The 13,106-nt window shown below is 68.2% G+C and overlaps 2 protein-coding genes across 2 annotated transcripts; both read left to right on the top strand.

Annotated features, from left to right (window-relative positions):
* The first annotated feature begins 3,388 nt into the window (after positions 1–3,388).
* RDH8 (retinol dehydrogenase 8) lies at positions 3,389–4,586 on the top strand. The gene is given in 6 exon segments (XM_059833012.1): positions 3,389–3,550; positions 3,623–3,802; positions 3,891–3,984; positions 4,073–4,256; positions 4,347–4,460; positions 4,462–4,586. Coding segments are annotated over 6 exon segments (834 nt in total). The 5' UTR covers positions 3,389–3,399; the 3' UTR covers positions 4,573–4,586.
* Positions 4,587–7,088: 2,502 nt separating this feature from the next.
* Positions 7,089–12,927, top strand: P2RY11 (purinergic receptor P2Y11). The gene is made up of 13 exons (XM_059833046.1): positions 7,089–7,258; positions 7,400–7,501; positions 7,809–7,859; positions 7,958–8,128; positions 9,593–9,669; positions 9,762–9,869; positions 9,952–10,075; positions 10,167–10,245; positions 10,334–10,463; positions 10,535–10,698; positions 10,894–11,244; positions 11,611–11,678; positions 11,860–12,927. Exons 1-13 carry the CDS (start codon positions 7,229–7,231, stop codon positions 12,925–12,927), a joined length of 2,523 nt encoding a protein of 840 aa, XP_059689029.1. The 5' UTR covers positions 7,089–7,228.
* The last annotated feature ends 179 nt before the right edge of the window (positions 12,928–13,106 follow it).

Raw genomic sequence — 13,106 nt, 5'->3', positions numbered from 1 at the left:
CCCCGCCTCCCGCCCGGTCCGGCCCACGGGCGGGCCCCGGGACCGACACCGGGGTGGGGGGGTCCCGGCTGCGAGCTCCCACCGCCCCGAAGGGTGCCAGGGAGGCGATGAGAGTCCTCAGTCCTGCAGCGAGGTTTGGGGGTGCAGAGCCCCCCACCCTGCTCCCAGCCCCACTGCAGGTTTGGGGGTGCAGAGCCCCCCATCCTGCTCCGAGCCCCACTGCAGGTTTAGGGGTGCAGAGCCCCCCACCCTGCTCCCAGCCCCACTGCAGATTTAGGGGTGCAGAGCCCCCCGCCCTGCTCCCAGCCCCACTGCGAGGTTTAGGGGCGCAGAGCCCCCCACCCTGCTCCCAGCCCCACTGCAGGTTTAGGGGCACAGAGGCCCCCACCCTGCTCCCAGCCCCACTGCAGGTTTAGGGGCGCAGAGCCCCCCATCCTGCTCCCAGCCCCACTGCGAGGTTTGGGGGTGCAGAGCCCCCCACCCTGCTCCCAGCCCCACTGCAGGTTTAGGGGCACAGAGGCCCCCACCCTGCTCCCAGCCCCACTGCGAGGTTTAGGGGTGCAGAGCCCCCCATCCTGCTCCGAGCCCCACTGCAGGTTTGGGGGTGCAGAGCCCCCCATCCTGCTCCCAGCCCCACTGCAGGTTTAGGGGCGCAGAGCCCCCCGCCCTGCTCCCAGCCCCACTGCAGGTTTAGGGGCGCAGAGCCCCCCACTGCGAGGTTTAGGGGCGCAGAGCCCCCCATCCTGCTCCCAGCCCCACTGCAGGTTTAGGGGTGCAGAGCCCCCCACCCTGCTCCCAGCCCCACTGCAGGTTTAGGGGGCACAGAGGCCCCCACCCTGCTCCCAGCCCCACTGCAGGTTTAGGGGTGCAGAGCCCCCCATCCTGCTCCCAGCCCCACTGCAGGTTTAGGGGTGCAGAGCCCCCCATCCTGCTCCCAGCCCCACTGCAGGTTTAGGGGTGCAGAGCCCCCCACCCTGCTCCCAGCCCCACTGCAGATTTAGGGGTGCAGAGCCCCCCCGCCCTGCTCCCAGCCCCACTGCGAGGTTTAGGGGCGGCGAGGTTTAGGGGCGCAGAGCCCCCCACCCTGCTCCCAGCCCCACTGCAGGTTTAGGGGCACAGAGGCCCCCACCCTGCTCCCAGCCCCACTGCAGGTTTAGGGGCACAGAGCCCCCCCGCCCTGCTCCCAGCCCCCACTGCGAGGTTTAGGGGTGCAGAGCCCCCCACCCTGCTCCGAGCCCCCACTGCAGGTTTGGGGGTGCAGAGCCCCCCACCCTGCTCCCAGCCCCACTGCAGGTTTAGGGGCGCAGAGGCCCCCCGCCCTGCTCCCAGCCCCACTGCGAGGTTTAGGGGTGCAGAGCCCCCCACCCTGCTCCCAGCCCCCACTGCAGGTTTAGGGGCACAGAGCCCCCCGCCCTGCTCCCAGCCCCACTGCAGGTTTAGGGGCACAGAGCCCCCCGCCCTGCTCCCAGCCCCACTGCGAGGTTTAGGGGTGCAGAGCCCCCCCACCCTGCTCCGAGCCCCACTGCAGGTTTGGGGGTGCAGAGCCCCCCCACCCTGCTCCCAGCCCCACTGCAGGTTTAGGGGCGCAGAGCCCCCCGCCCTGCTCCCAGCCCCACTGCGAGGTTTAGGGGTGCAGAGCCCCCCCACCCTGCTCCCAGCCCCACAGTGAGGTTTAGGGGTGCACAGCCCCCCACCCCACTCCCAGCCCCACAGCACGGATGGCAGCTTTTGGGGCGCAAAGGCCCCCACCCTGCTCCCAGCCCCACAGCAAGGACAGGGAGTTTTGGGGTACAAAGCCGCCCACCCCCGCTCCCAGACCCACAGCAAGGACAGGGAGTTTTGGGGCGCAAAGGCCCCCACCCCGCTCCCAGCCCCACAGCAAGGACAGGGAGTTTTGGGGTACAAAGCCGCCCACACCCCGCTCCCAGCCCCACAGCAAGGACAGGGGGTTTTGGGGTACAAAGCCGCCCACCCCGCTCCCAGCCCCACAGCAAGGACAGGGGATTTTTTGGGGTGCAAAGCCCCCCACCCCCGCTCCCAGCCCCCACACTGGGGATGGGGATTTTGGAGCGCCCACCACCACAGCAAGGCCCGGGGGGTTTGGGGGACCCCCCACCCCCACACAGCTGCCGCTCGGCCGGGCTGGCCCCCGGGGCCCGGCTGGCCGGAGTCGCCCCATTGCCTCATCGCCTGAGTCACGGCCGCCCGGCTCCGCTCCCCCCCGGTTTTCCGTTTCCCGGCAAATATTTACCGTCGTCTCTGCAGTAACAAGCCCCCCGCCGACGCCCCCGGCCCCCCGAGCCGAGCCCCTGCTCCCCCCAGGCTCTGGGGGCAACGCAGCCCCCTCCCCACCTCGTCCCAGCTCCCCCACGGACCCCCCGTGACAGCTGGGGGGCTTTGGGGTCCCCGAGGGGCTCAGGGTGGGCACCTCGCTACAGGGCCCGCAGCCACGCGTGCCGTCGCCCGTCCCCATCCCACGTGCCCCCGCTGTGGGGGTCCCCGAGGGCTGCCGTACCCCGTGCTGGTGGGCAGGGGAGGGGGCCGCGGTCCGGCGGACCCCCCTGTGCCCTCCCCAGGGCTGCCCCGGGGAGGTTGATCCCGCTCCCACGTGACGCCGGGATCCTGATCTCATAAGAGCCTTTGGACCGAAGGCCAACACAGCCATGGCCACCCCCCGCGCCCCGCACCGTCCTCATCACCGGCTGCTCCTCCGGCATCGGCCTCGCCGTCGCCGTGAGGTTGGCGCAGGACCCCCAGCGACGCTTCCAGGGTGAGGAGCGAGGAGGGGACCCTTCCACCTTGTCCCGGGAGGGGACCCACGGCCCCACATCTGCCCCGGCAAGGAGGGGACGGGAGCCCTCCGGGATGGGGAGGGTGCGGGGCTTGGGGTCCCACCGCTCCGTGCGCCCCCCATCCAGCCAGCCCTGGAGCCTCATTTTTCCTGGACTTCAAATCTCGTGGCCCCAAGCTCGCAGACCCCCCCGCCTTGGCGGGCCGAAGCGTCCCTGTGCCCCCCACCCACTGCCCTGCCAGGCGGAGCGGAGCCGGGGGACGTGGGGCAGCCCCACGGGTACACGGACGGCACGAGCAGCGCGCGGGCTGCGGGCGCACACGCGTCGAACGGGGGCCAGCAGCACGCTCCCACCCGGGTGGACGCACACGCGCATGGTCCCCGCACGCCGTCCTCGTTCCGGTGCCACCCGCTGTCGCACACAGACGCGACTGTGTGTCCCCACAGCTCCGCCACCCCCGCCACCAACCCCGCGCCAGGGCTGGGGATTAGTCCCGGGGTGGGGGGATTAAAGGCCATGTTACCAAAGCAGCTTAGGGAACGTCGTCCCGGCTTGACATCCGGGGTCCCCCTGACCGGGGCTGGGGCTCCCCGCAGTCATCGCCACCATGCGGGACCTGCGGAAGAAGGAGAAATTGGAGGAGGCGGCGGGATCGGCGCTGGGAAAGACGTTGAGCATCCAACGCCTGGACGTCTGCAGCGACAGCTCGGTGGCCGAGTGCATGGGGAGCATCCCCGGGGGACGGGTGGACGTGCTGGGTGAGCTGGGTGGTGGGTGGGGGGGTCACACGGGGCGGCCGGGGGGGTCTCTGAGCCAACACCGCGCCGCAGTGAATAACGCCGGCGTGGGGCACGTCGGTCCCGTGGAGAGTATCAGCATGGAGGAGATGAAGCGCGTCTTTGAGACCAATTTCTTCGGGGCCGTGAGGATGATCAAGGCCGTCCTCCCCGACATGAAGCGGCGGCAGAGCGGTCACATCGTGGTCATCAGCAGCGTCATGGGGCTGCAGGGTGAGGTGGGGGGGGTGTCCTGCTTTGGGGGGGGGGTGTCTCGGTCCGGGGGGGCGTCTCGCAGAGCTCAGCCCCTCTCCGCCCGCAGGGATCGTCTTCAACGATGTCTATGCCGCCTCCAAGTTCGCTGTGGAGGGATTCTGCGAGAGCTTGGCCGTGCAGCTGCTGCAGTTCAACGTCTTGTGAGTGCGAGGGGGCACGGGGGGGACCCCAGGAGGGCCCAAGGGTGGCTCTGGGCCCCCACCCTGAGCACCCGCCCCGACCCCGCAGCGTCTCCATGGTGGAACCGGGTCCCGTCAACACGGATTTCGAGCTGAAGCTGATGGAGGAGGTTTCACGCTCCGAGTTTCCCGGCACCGATCCGGCTACCGTGCGGTACTTCAAGGAGGTGTACCTGCCGGCTTCCCACGAGATCTTCACCACGCTGGGGCAAAGCCCCGCCGCCGTGGCTGAGGTGTGGGGCTGGGAGGAGTCGCCGGGGGAGCTTCTGGGGACCGTTCCCAGCCCCACGCCGGCCCTGAGCCCCCCCCATCTCCGCTCGCAGGCCATCGTGAACGTGATCGGAGCCAGGCGTCCGGCTTTCCGCACGCAAACCAACCGCCTCTACACGCCGTTGGTGGCCCTCAAGTACGCGGATCCCTCGGGAGACCTGTCCGTGAGGACCCTACTACCGCCTGCTCTTCAACTACGGCACCCTCTTCCACCTCAGCATGGGCGCCCTGCGGTGCCTCACCTGCGGCTGCTTCCGACGCAGGGTCACCCCGCTCTGAGCGGGGCACCCCAAGGCGAGGGCCTCGCTCCCTTGATGGTGGGTAGGGGGTTACGGTTGCGGCCCCGCACCTCCCCGACATCACTCACAGCAGGACAGACAGATGGCACGAGCGGCTGAATGTGTCCCCTGGGGTCCCCCGGTGCCGGAGAGGGGGTTTCTCCCAGTGGGATGGGGTCCCAGTGGGGCTGAGCCCTCAGCTGGATGGGGGGGGGGGGGCTTGGGGGAGCTGGGGGGACCCTGAGGGGGGTTGAGGAGCCCTGGGGGGAGTTGGGGGAAGCTGTGGGGTGAGGAGCTGGGGTAGGGGGAGCCTTGGGGGAACCTTAAGGGCCGGGGAGCCTGAGGGCCTTTGGGGACCGTGGTGGGGTGGGGATCCTGGGGGGGACCAGGGGGGGTCTATGTGGGACTGTGGAGCCCGAAGGGGGTCTCTGGGGGACCTGGAGGTGTTGATGGGGGTCTCTGGGGGATCTGGGGGTGTTGGGGAGGTCTCTGGGGGACCTGGAGGCATTGAGGGGGGTGTCTGGGGGACCTGGAGGCATTGGGGGGGTCTCTGGGGGACCTGGAGGCATTGGGGGGGGGGGTCTCTGGGGGACCTGGAGGTCTTGGGGGGGTCTCTGGGGGACCTGGAGGTCTTGGGGGGGGTCTCTGGGGGACCTGGAGGCATTGAGGGGGATCTCTCTGGAGGCATTGGGGGGGGGGTCTCTGGGGGACCTGGAGGTCTTGGGGGGGTGTCTCTGGGGGACCTGGAGGCATTGAGAAGGATCTCTGGGAGACCTGGAGGCATTGGGGAGGTCTCTGGGGGACCTGGAGGCGTTGGGGGGGTTCTCTGGGGGACCTGGAGGCGTTGGGGGGGGTCTCTGGGGACCTGGAGGCGTTGGGGGGGTCTCTGGGGGACCTGGAGGTCTTGGGGGGGGGTCTCTGGGGGACCTGGAGGCATTGGGGAGGTCTCTGGGGGACCTGGAGGCATTGGGGGGGTTCTCTGGGGGACCTGGAGGTGTTGGGGGGGGGTCTCTGGGGGACCTGGAGGCGTTGGGGGGGTCTCTGGGGGACCTGGAGGCGTTGAGGAGGATCTCTGGGAGACCTGGAGGCATTGGGGAGGTCTCTGGGGGACCTGGAGGCATTGGGGGGTTCTCTGGGGGACCTGGAGGTGTTGGGGGGGGGTCTCTGGGGGACTCTGGAGGTCTTGGGGGGGTTCTCTGGGGGACCTGGAGGTGTTGGGGGGGGTCTCTGGGGGACCTGGAGGTCTTGGGGGGGGGTCTCTGGGGGACCTGGAGGTGTTGGAGGGGTCTCTGGGGGACTGGGGAGCCCGGGGGGCTCTGGGGTGTCGGGGAGCCTGCGGGGGGGGCGGGTCTGCGGGGGGAGCTGAGGGGTCTCTGGGGGACGCGGGAGCCCGTGTGGGGCTCTGGGGGGTCTCCAGTAAAGCGTGTGACTTCGCCCCCCACCGCCGCCCCCTCGCACTGACCTTCGCGGCGGCAGCGACACGGGACGGCGGGGCCGGGGGTTCGCCGGGGCGGGCGGGTGAGGCGGCCCCGGTCTCCCTCAGGCCTCGCACCCCGCCATGGCGGGAGCAGAGAGGACCGGACCGGGCCGGGGGCGTCCCCGCGGTGCTGCGGGACCGGGCCGGGGGGCGGCGGGCCCAGGCCCGGGCCCGGGGCGGAAGAGCCGCGTAACCATGGCAACGGGCGGCGGAACGCGGAGCGGCGGCACAGGCCGCTGTCGGACAGGGACCGGCCGGAAGTGACGCAACGGAAGTCGCCGGAGCGCGCGGGAGGGCGCGCGCCGGAAGTGCCCGTGGCCGCATGGTGGCGGCGGCGGCGGCGGCGGCGAGATGGGGCGGCCGAGCAAAGTACGGGCCGGGGGGGGCACCGGGACACGGCGGGGTGGGCGGGAGCGAACCGGGCCGCGGCCGGGGGGAGCGGGAGTCGGGGCGGCCCTGGAGCGCGGCAGCGGCCCGGTCCCCCCGGGGATCGGGCCCTCCCGGGTTGGGGGGGGCTCGGCTGTCCGGAGATCGAGGGCTCGGGCCCTCCTGAGGGGCAGGAGGGGACGGGGAGCTCGGCTGTAACGAGGATCGGGGCTTGGGCCCCTCCCGGAGGGCAAGAGGGGACGGGGGGCCCGGCTGTCCCGGGGACCGGGCCCTCCCGGCGGGGGAACGAGGAGACGGGGGCCGGCTGTCCCGGGGATCGGGGCTTGGGCCCTTCTGAGGGCCGAGAGGGGACGGGTTGTAACAGGGATCGGGGATCGGGCACTCGTGGCGGGGGGGGAAGAGGGGGCGGGGGGGGAAGAGGGGACGGGGCGGGGGGGGGCGGCTGTAACGAGGATCTGGGGATCGGGCCCTCCCGGGGGGGGCAGGAGGGGATGGGGGACGCGTTTGTCCCAGGGATCGGGCCCCTCCCGGGGGGCGGGAGGGGATGGGGGACCCGTTTGTCCCAGGGATCGGGCCCTCCGGGGGGCGGGAGGGGAGCAGGAGCGGGTGCTCCCCCCCGGTGCCCGTCCCACCGGCCCCCCCCTTCCCCTTAGAGCAAGAACCAGAAGAAGGAGCGGGCGGCGGCGCTGCAACACGCCCAGCAGGAATTCGGCACCGTCCCCACTCCTTCGTCTTCCACCGCGGCCGCGTCGGCAAAAACGTGCGGCAGCTCATCACCGACGTGCGGAAGGTGATGGAGCCCTACACCGCCAGAGCCCTCAAGGTGAGCTCGGGGGACGATCCTCCTCTGCCTGGGGAGGGGGGGGCCGGATCCTGCCCCGTCCCCCGGCTAAAGCGGAGCCCTCGGTGCCGGAGGCGGTTTGGCGCGGGGGGAACTCGAGGGCTCGGCCGCTCTGTGCCGCAGGTGCGGAAGAACAACTCCCTGAAGGATTTTGTGGCCGTGGCCGGGCCCCTGGGGGTGACGCATTTCTTAGTCTTCAGCAAATCGTCCTCCAGCATCAATTTTGTGAGTAGCGCGATCCCCCCCGTGGCCTCTGGGGCTGCTTTGGGGGTTCGGGGGGGTCCCTCCGCAGCGGCTGCGCTCCCCCTCGCCGCCTCGCAGCGGGTGCCGGCACCTTTTGGCGTGGGGGTTTCCCCTCTCTGCCAGTTTGCAGATGCAGATGATGACAAAACCCCGTTGAGTTCACGCGGTGATTTTATCCAAAGTAAACGCACTGATGCGTCTGCGCCGGTGGGGGGGGTCCCAGTGGCGGCACCGCCGGCGGTTTCCCCCCGGCGCTGAGCGCCGCTTCTCTTCCCTCCCCGCCCCGCAGAAGCTTTTCCGACTGCCCGGCGGCCCGACGTTGACGTTCAAGGTGACGCAGGTGGGTGCTGGCGGGACCCCCCCCTTCCCCGGCGGTGCGAAGGGCAGCGTCTCGCCCCCTCCTCATCCTCGTGTGTGCGTTTCCCCTCTCCTCTCCAGTACTCGCTGATCAAGGACGTGGTCTCGTCCCTCAAGCGGCACCGCATGCACGAGCAGCAGTTCACCCATCACCCGCTGCTGGTCCTCAGCAATTTCGGTCTCCAGCAGATCCAGATCAAGCTGATGGCCAGCATGTTCCAGAACATGTTCCCCTCCATCAACGTCCACAGGGTAAGCGGGGTTGGGGGACCGTCCCCACGCTGCCGGGGGGGGCTCGGCGCCCGTCCCACCTCCTCCTGTCCTCCTCAGGGTTCAATTTTAGGGCCAGTTCTGGATGGCATCAAACTGGGAGGTGCTGTCGACCCTCTCGAGGGACAAGTTGCCTTCCAGAGGGATCTAGATTGGAGCGTTAGGCAATGATGAATGGGATGACATTTAACAAATCCAAATGCCGGATTCTGCCCCTGGGAGGGAGTAACGCTGGGCACAGATATAAACTGGGAGAGGAGCGGCTGGAGAGCAGCCCTGCAGGAAGGGATCTGGGGGTGCCGGGCAGCAGAAACGAGGGGAAACTCACATCAAAGACGGCGGGACCAGCCAGTGAAGAGGGGGGATTGTCCCTCTGCGTTCAGCATCGGTGCGGCCTCACCTTGAGCACGGCCTGCAGTTCTGCACCCCGCAACTGAAGAAGGACGTGAAGGTCCCCGAATGCGGCCGGAGGAGGGGAATAAAGCGGGTGACGGGGCTGGAAGGGATGTCCCGCGAGGAGTGGCTGAGGGCTTTGAGAGAAGGAGGCCGAGGGGCGACCGCGTTGCTCTCTGCAGCCTCCTGAGGAGGAGAGGTGGAGAGGGAGGTGCTGAGTTCTTCTCCCTGGGATCCAGGGACAGGATGCCTGGGAATGGCTCGAAGCGGCGCCAGGGGAGGTTCAGAGCGGACACGAGGGAGCATTTCTTTACCGAGAGGGTGCTCAGACGCTGGGACAGGCTTCCTGGGGAGGGGGTCGATGCCCCGTGCCTGGCAGGGTGTAAGAGGCCTTTGGACAGTGCCCTGAATACGCTTGAACCCGGGCAGCCCTGAAGTGGTCAGGCAGTTGGAGTAGATGAGTGTTGTAGGTCCCTTCCAACTGAAATCTTCCCCCTTCTCTGCCCTTCCCTTCGCCCTTGCCTTCCCTTTCCTTCGCCCTTGCCTTCCCTTTCCTTCCCCCTTGCCTTCCCTTTCCTTCCCCCTTGCCTTCCCCCTTGCCTTCCCCCTTGCCTTCTCTTCTTTTCTCTCTTCCTGTTCCCTTCCCTCTTCCCTTCTCTTCCCTCTTCCCTTCTCTTCCCTCTTCCCTTCTCTTCCCTCTTCCCTTCTCTTCCCTCTTCCCTTCTCTTCCCTCTTCCCTTCTCTTCCCTCTTCCCTTCTCTTCCCTCTTCCCTTCTCTTCCCTCTTCCCTTCTCTTCCCTCTTCCCTTCTCTTCCCTCTTCCCTTCTCTTCCCTCTTCCCTTCTCTTCCCTCTTCCCTCTTCCCTTCTCTTCCCTCTTCCCTCTTCCCTTTTCCCTTCTCTTCCCTTTTCCCTTCTCTTCCCTCTTCCCTTCTCTTCCCTCTTCCCCTTCCCTTCCCTCTTCCCCTTCCCTTCCCTCTTCCCATTCCCTTCTCTTCCCTCTTCCCTTCCCTCTTCCCTTCTCTTCCCTCTTCCCGTTCCCTCTCCTTCCACAGGTCAACCTCAACAGCATCAAGAGGTGTTTACTCATCAGCTACAACGCAGAGACACAGCTCCTCGATTTCAGGCATTAGTGAGTGTCGCGCCCCTGATTTTGGGGGACACCCTGCACCCCGTCTCCCAGCGCCGACCTCCTCCTCCTCCTCCTCCTCCTCCTCCTCGCAGCAGTGTGAAGGTCGTGCCCGTGGGCGTGAGCAAAGGCCTGAAGAAGCTGCTGCAGGAGAAGTTCCCCAACATGAGCCGCCTGGAAGACATCAGCGAGCTGCTGGTGAAGTGCGTGGGGGGCACCGAGGGGGACGAGGGTCCCGCAGGCGCCTTCCGGCCCGTCCCCAAACGCGTTCCTGTCCCTCGGCAGAGACATAAACCTGTCGGAGAGCGAGGCCGAGCAGGACGGGACCCACAACGTCCTGGAGCTGCCGCAGGCGTACGCCGGCCGAGGCAACATGAAAGCGCAGCAGAGCGCCGTGCGCCTCACCGAGGTCCGTTGACGGCGGTGACGCCGCAGTTGCCATCGCGCCGGGGATGCGATCGAGCCTGACTGGGGCTTTCCGCATCCCCTCCTTCCCGTAGATCGGACCCCGCATGACTCTGCAACTCGTCAAGGTGGAGGAGGGACTGGCACAGGGCAACGTGCTCTACCACAGCTACAGTAAGTGCCGCAAAACACTGGCTCCGGTAACCTGCCGGCACAGGGGCTCGGGCCGGGGCATCTCACCCCTTTCCCTGCGTGTTTTAAGTCCACAAGAAGGAGGCGGAGGTGAAGGAGATCCTGGCGCGGAAGGAGGCAAAGCTGCAGCTGAAGGCGCAGCGGCGACAGAAGCAGGAGGCGGACGTGGAGCGCAAGCGGCGGCAGCGTGAGGCTCATAGGTGAGGGCAGTGCGGCAGCAGCGGCGTCCGGCAGCGGCCCGGTGGAGGCTGACACCACGGGTGCACCGTAGGGAGAAAAGCCTGGCGGGGATCCGGAGAAAACGACAGCAGGAAGGCGACGGCGACAGTGACGCCGAGGATCCCGGGGCGCCGGAGCAGCAGGATGCGGCCGAGCAGTCGGAGGAGAGCGACGCCGAGTATTACCGGCAGGAGGTGGGCGAGGAGCCGGACAAAGGTGAGTCTGGAGGGGACGGACCCCCCCATCTGCTCCTCCCGCCGGTAGTGGCTGATGATGCGAAAACCTTGAGCTCTCCGTGATCTCGGTTCAAAGTAAACGCACTGACACGTCCGTCGGCCCCAAGGCTGCGCCCCCGTCGCCCCTTTTTCGCTGAACCCCCTTTTTTTTTTTTACCCGTTTTTCCCCCCCAAGATCTGTTCCCCGACCGCCCCAAGAGGAAGCGAAGCTTCTCGGGCGCTGCCCCGCTACGGAAGCGGCGACGGCAAAGCCAGCCGGAGCATCTCGCTGCCACCCCCAGCCCTCGCCCCACGGTGCCAGGGAAGCGACGGAAGGGAGACCCAGCACCGAGGGACTCGCGGCACCGCGGCGGGGCCAGGCAGGGGGTGACCGGCCGAAAACCGCACCGAGGAACCAAGCGCCCAGCCCGGGAAGGGGCCGGTCCCGGCCCTGGCCGTGCCACCTCGAGGCCGAAGGGGCGAGGGAAGCTGCTGGCAAAGGGGAAGACGATTTTCCGGCGGCCCGGACATGCCAAGAAGGGGAAGCGCTGAGGCATCAGCCGCCAGCCACGCGCCAGGACTGTGGGGGGAAGAGGAAATGGGGGCCCCCCCACCCCGTTCCTGTGCAATACACTGCTTGGAACGACCGCCTGTGGCTGTGCTGGGTTTGGGGTGGGGAGGGGGGGAAAGGCGGGTCCCCCCCACCCAGGGTGGCCCTTTCTGTGCCGCCGCGCTGGGGTCGGGCTGCCTGTTCCAGCAGGAAGGACGGGCACGCGCAGCTCCTTCCCTTTCCTGGCCAGGGCAGACAGCAGCTGCCAAGCTCTGAAAGCTGCCCGAAGGAGAAGTGCCCTTTCCTGCCTGCAGCCACCCCCCTGCCAGCCTCGTGTCCCCCACTGTCCCCAAAACGGGGCAGGACGCGACCCCACGGTGGCCCCAAGACCGTCACCGAGGAGGGAGGCGAGTGCGGACCCCCAGGACGGGGTGAGTGGGGCGAGCGGCGGGGCTGCAGGCGGAAGCGGGGAGCCCTGCCCGCACCCCGGGAGCCGGGCAAGGCGGGAGGACGGACAGGGGGACGCGTTCAGTCCCCGCCGTGGGACCACAAGGCCTCCTCGGTCCCGGCGTGAGGCGGCCAGGGCTCACCAAACCCTCACCGCTTCCCCAGGTGGCCATTTGCCAGCAGCCGCACTTCGTGGCCGCGCTCCACCTCTACGCTGCCTGCAGCCGCCAAAACGAGGCGCAGGGGGGGACAGACCAGAAGGAACCCCCCGAAATGGCCGCCCATCTCGCTCACTGCGGTAACTTCAGCAGCTTCCAAGAGTCGCTGTGGCCGGTGCTGGCGGCGCAATTCCCGCCGGCGTTGGTGGGTAACGGCATAGCCGTCTACCGTTTCACCACCCGCGAGCGCTGCTGGCACAGCGGCATCGTCTACTCCTTCCACCTGGCTGTCTGCGGGATGCTCTACTCCCTCTCGCTGCCGTTCCTGGCGGCGTATTACTACCCGCCCAAGGACTGGCGCTACGGACCGGCGCTGTGCAAGCTGGAACGTTTCCTTTTCAACTGCAACCTCTACGGCAGCATCTTCTTCGTCACCTGCATCAGCCTCAACCGTTACCTCGGCATCGTTTACCCGCTGCGGGTCCACGGGCGGCTGCAGCCGCACCACGCCAGGGTGCTGAGCGCCATCGTTTGGGTGCTGGCCGGGGCGCTCTCGGCGCCCTGCTTTTTTTTTTCGGAGCTGCAAGAAGCGGAGGGCGCGATCGAGTGTTTGGGGAGCGCGGCTCCGCAGCGGCTGCGGGAGTTTTATCCCTACAGCCTGCTGCTGGCCGGGCTGGGCTGTGGGCTGCCCTTCCTGCTCACCACCTTCTGCTACGCCGCCATTATCCGCACCGTTTTCCGTAATCCTAACCTCAGCCGGGCGGAAAAGCGGAAAGTGGGAATGCTGGTGGGGGCGGGAGTGGCTCTCTACGCCTTTTCCTACCTGCCCTACCACATTTTCCGTAACCTCAACTTGTGGCGTCGCCTGCTGCGACCGGGCACGGAGGACTGCGCCGTCTCCAGAGCCATCCACGCCACCACCCAGGTCTGCAAGATCCTCGTTAACCTCAATATCTGCCTGCACCCGCTGCTCTACGCCGCCCTGGCCGACAGCATGCAGAGCTGCTGCGGTGCCGGCTGCGGCACCGCCAACGGGGAGCAGGCTGAGGAGGTGGAGCTGCGGCCAGCAGCGTAGGAGCCCCTCGGGGTGGCCGGCACAGAGCTCAGTGTGGCCCTTGGGCACGCGTTTCCCTCCCGGAAAGGGTGGCAGGAACGTGGGAGAAGGGGAATTAAAGCCGAAACCAAAAGCACGGCCTCGTGTCGCACCTCTTTTTGGCAGATTCTCTTTTTTCCTAGCTGAAAAGGGGCATGGAT

Source organism: Gavia stellata, chromosome 38, assembly GCF_030936135.1.
Source record: "Gavia stellata isolate bGavSte3 chromosome 38, bGavSte3.hap2, whole genome shotgun sequence".
Lineage (NCBI taxonomy): Eukaryota > Metazoa > Chordata > Aves > Gaviiformes > Gaviidae > Gavia > Gavia stellata.
Note: the sequence above shows the minus strand (reverse complement) of the source record. Positions and strands in the feature narration are given on the sequence as shown.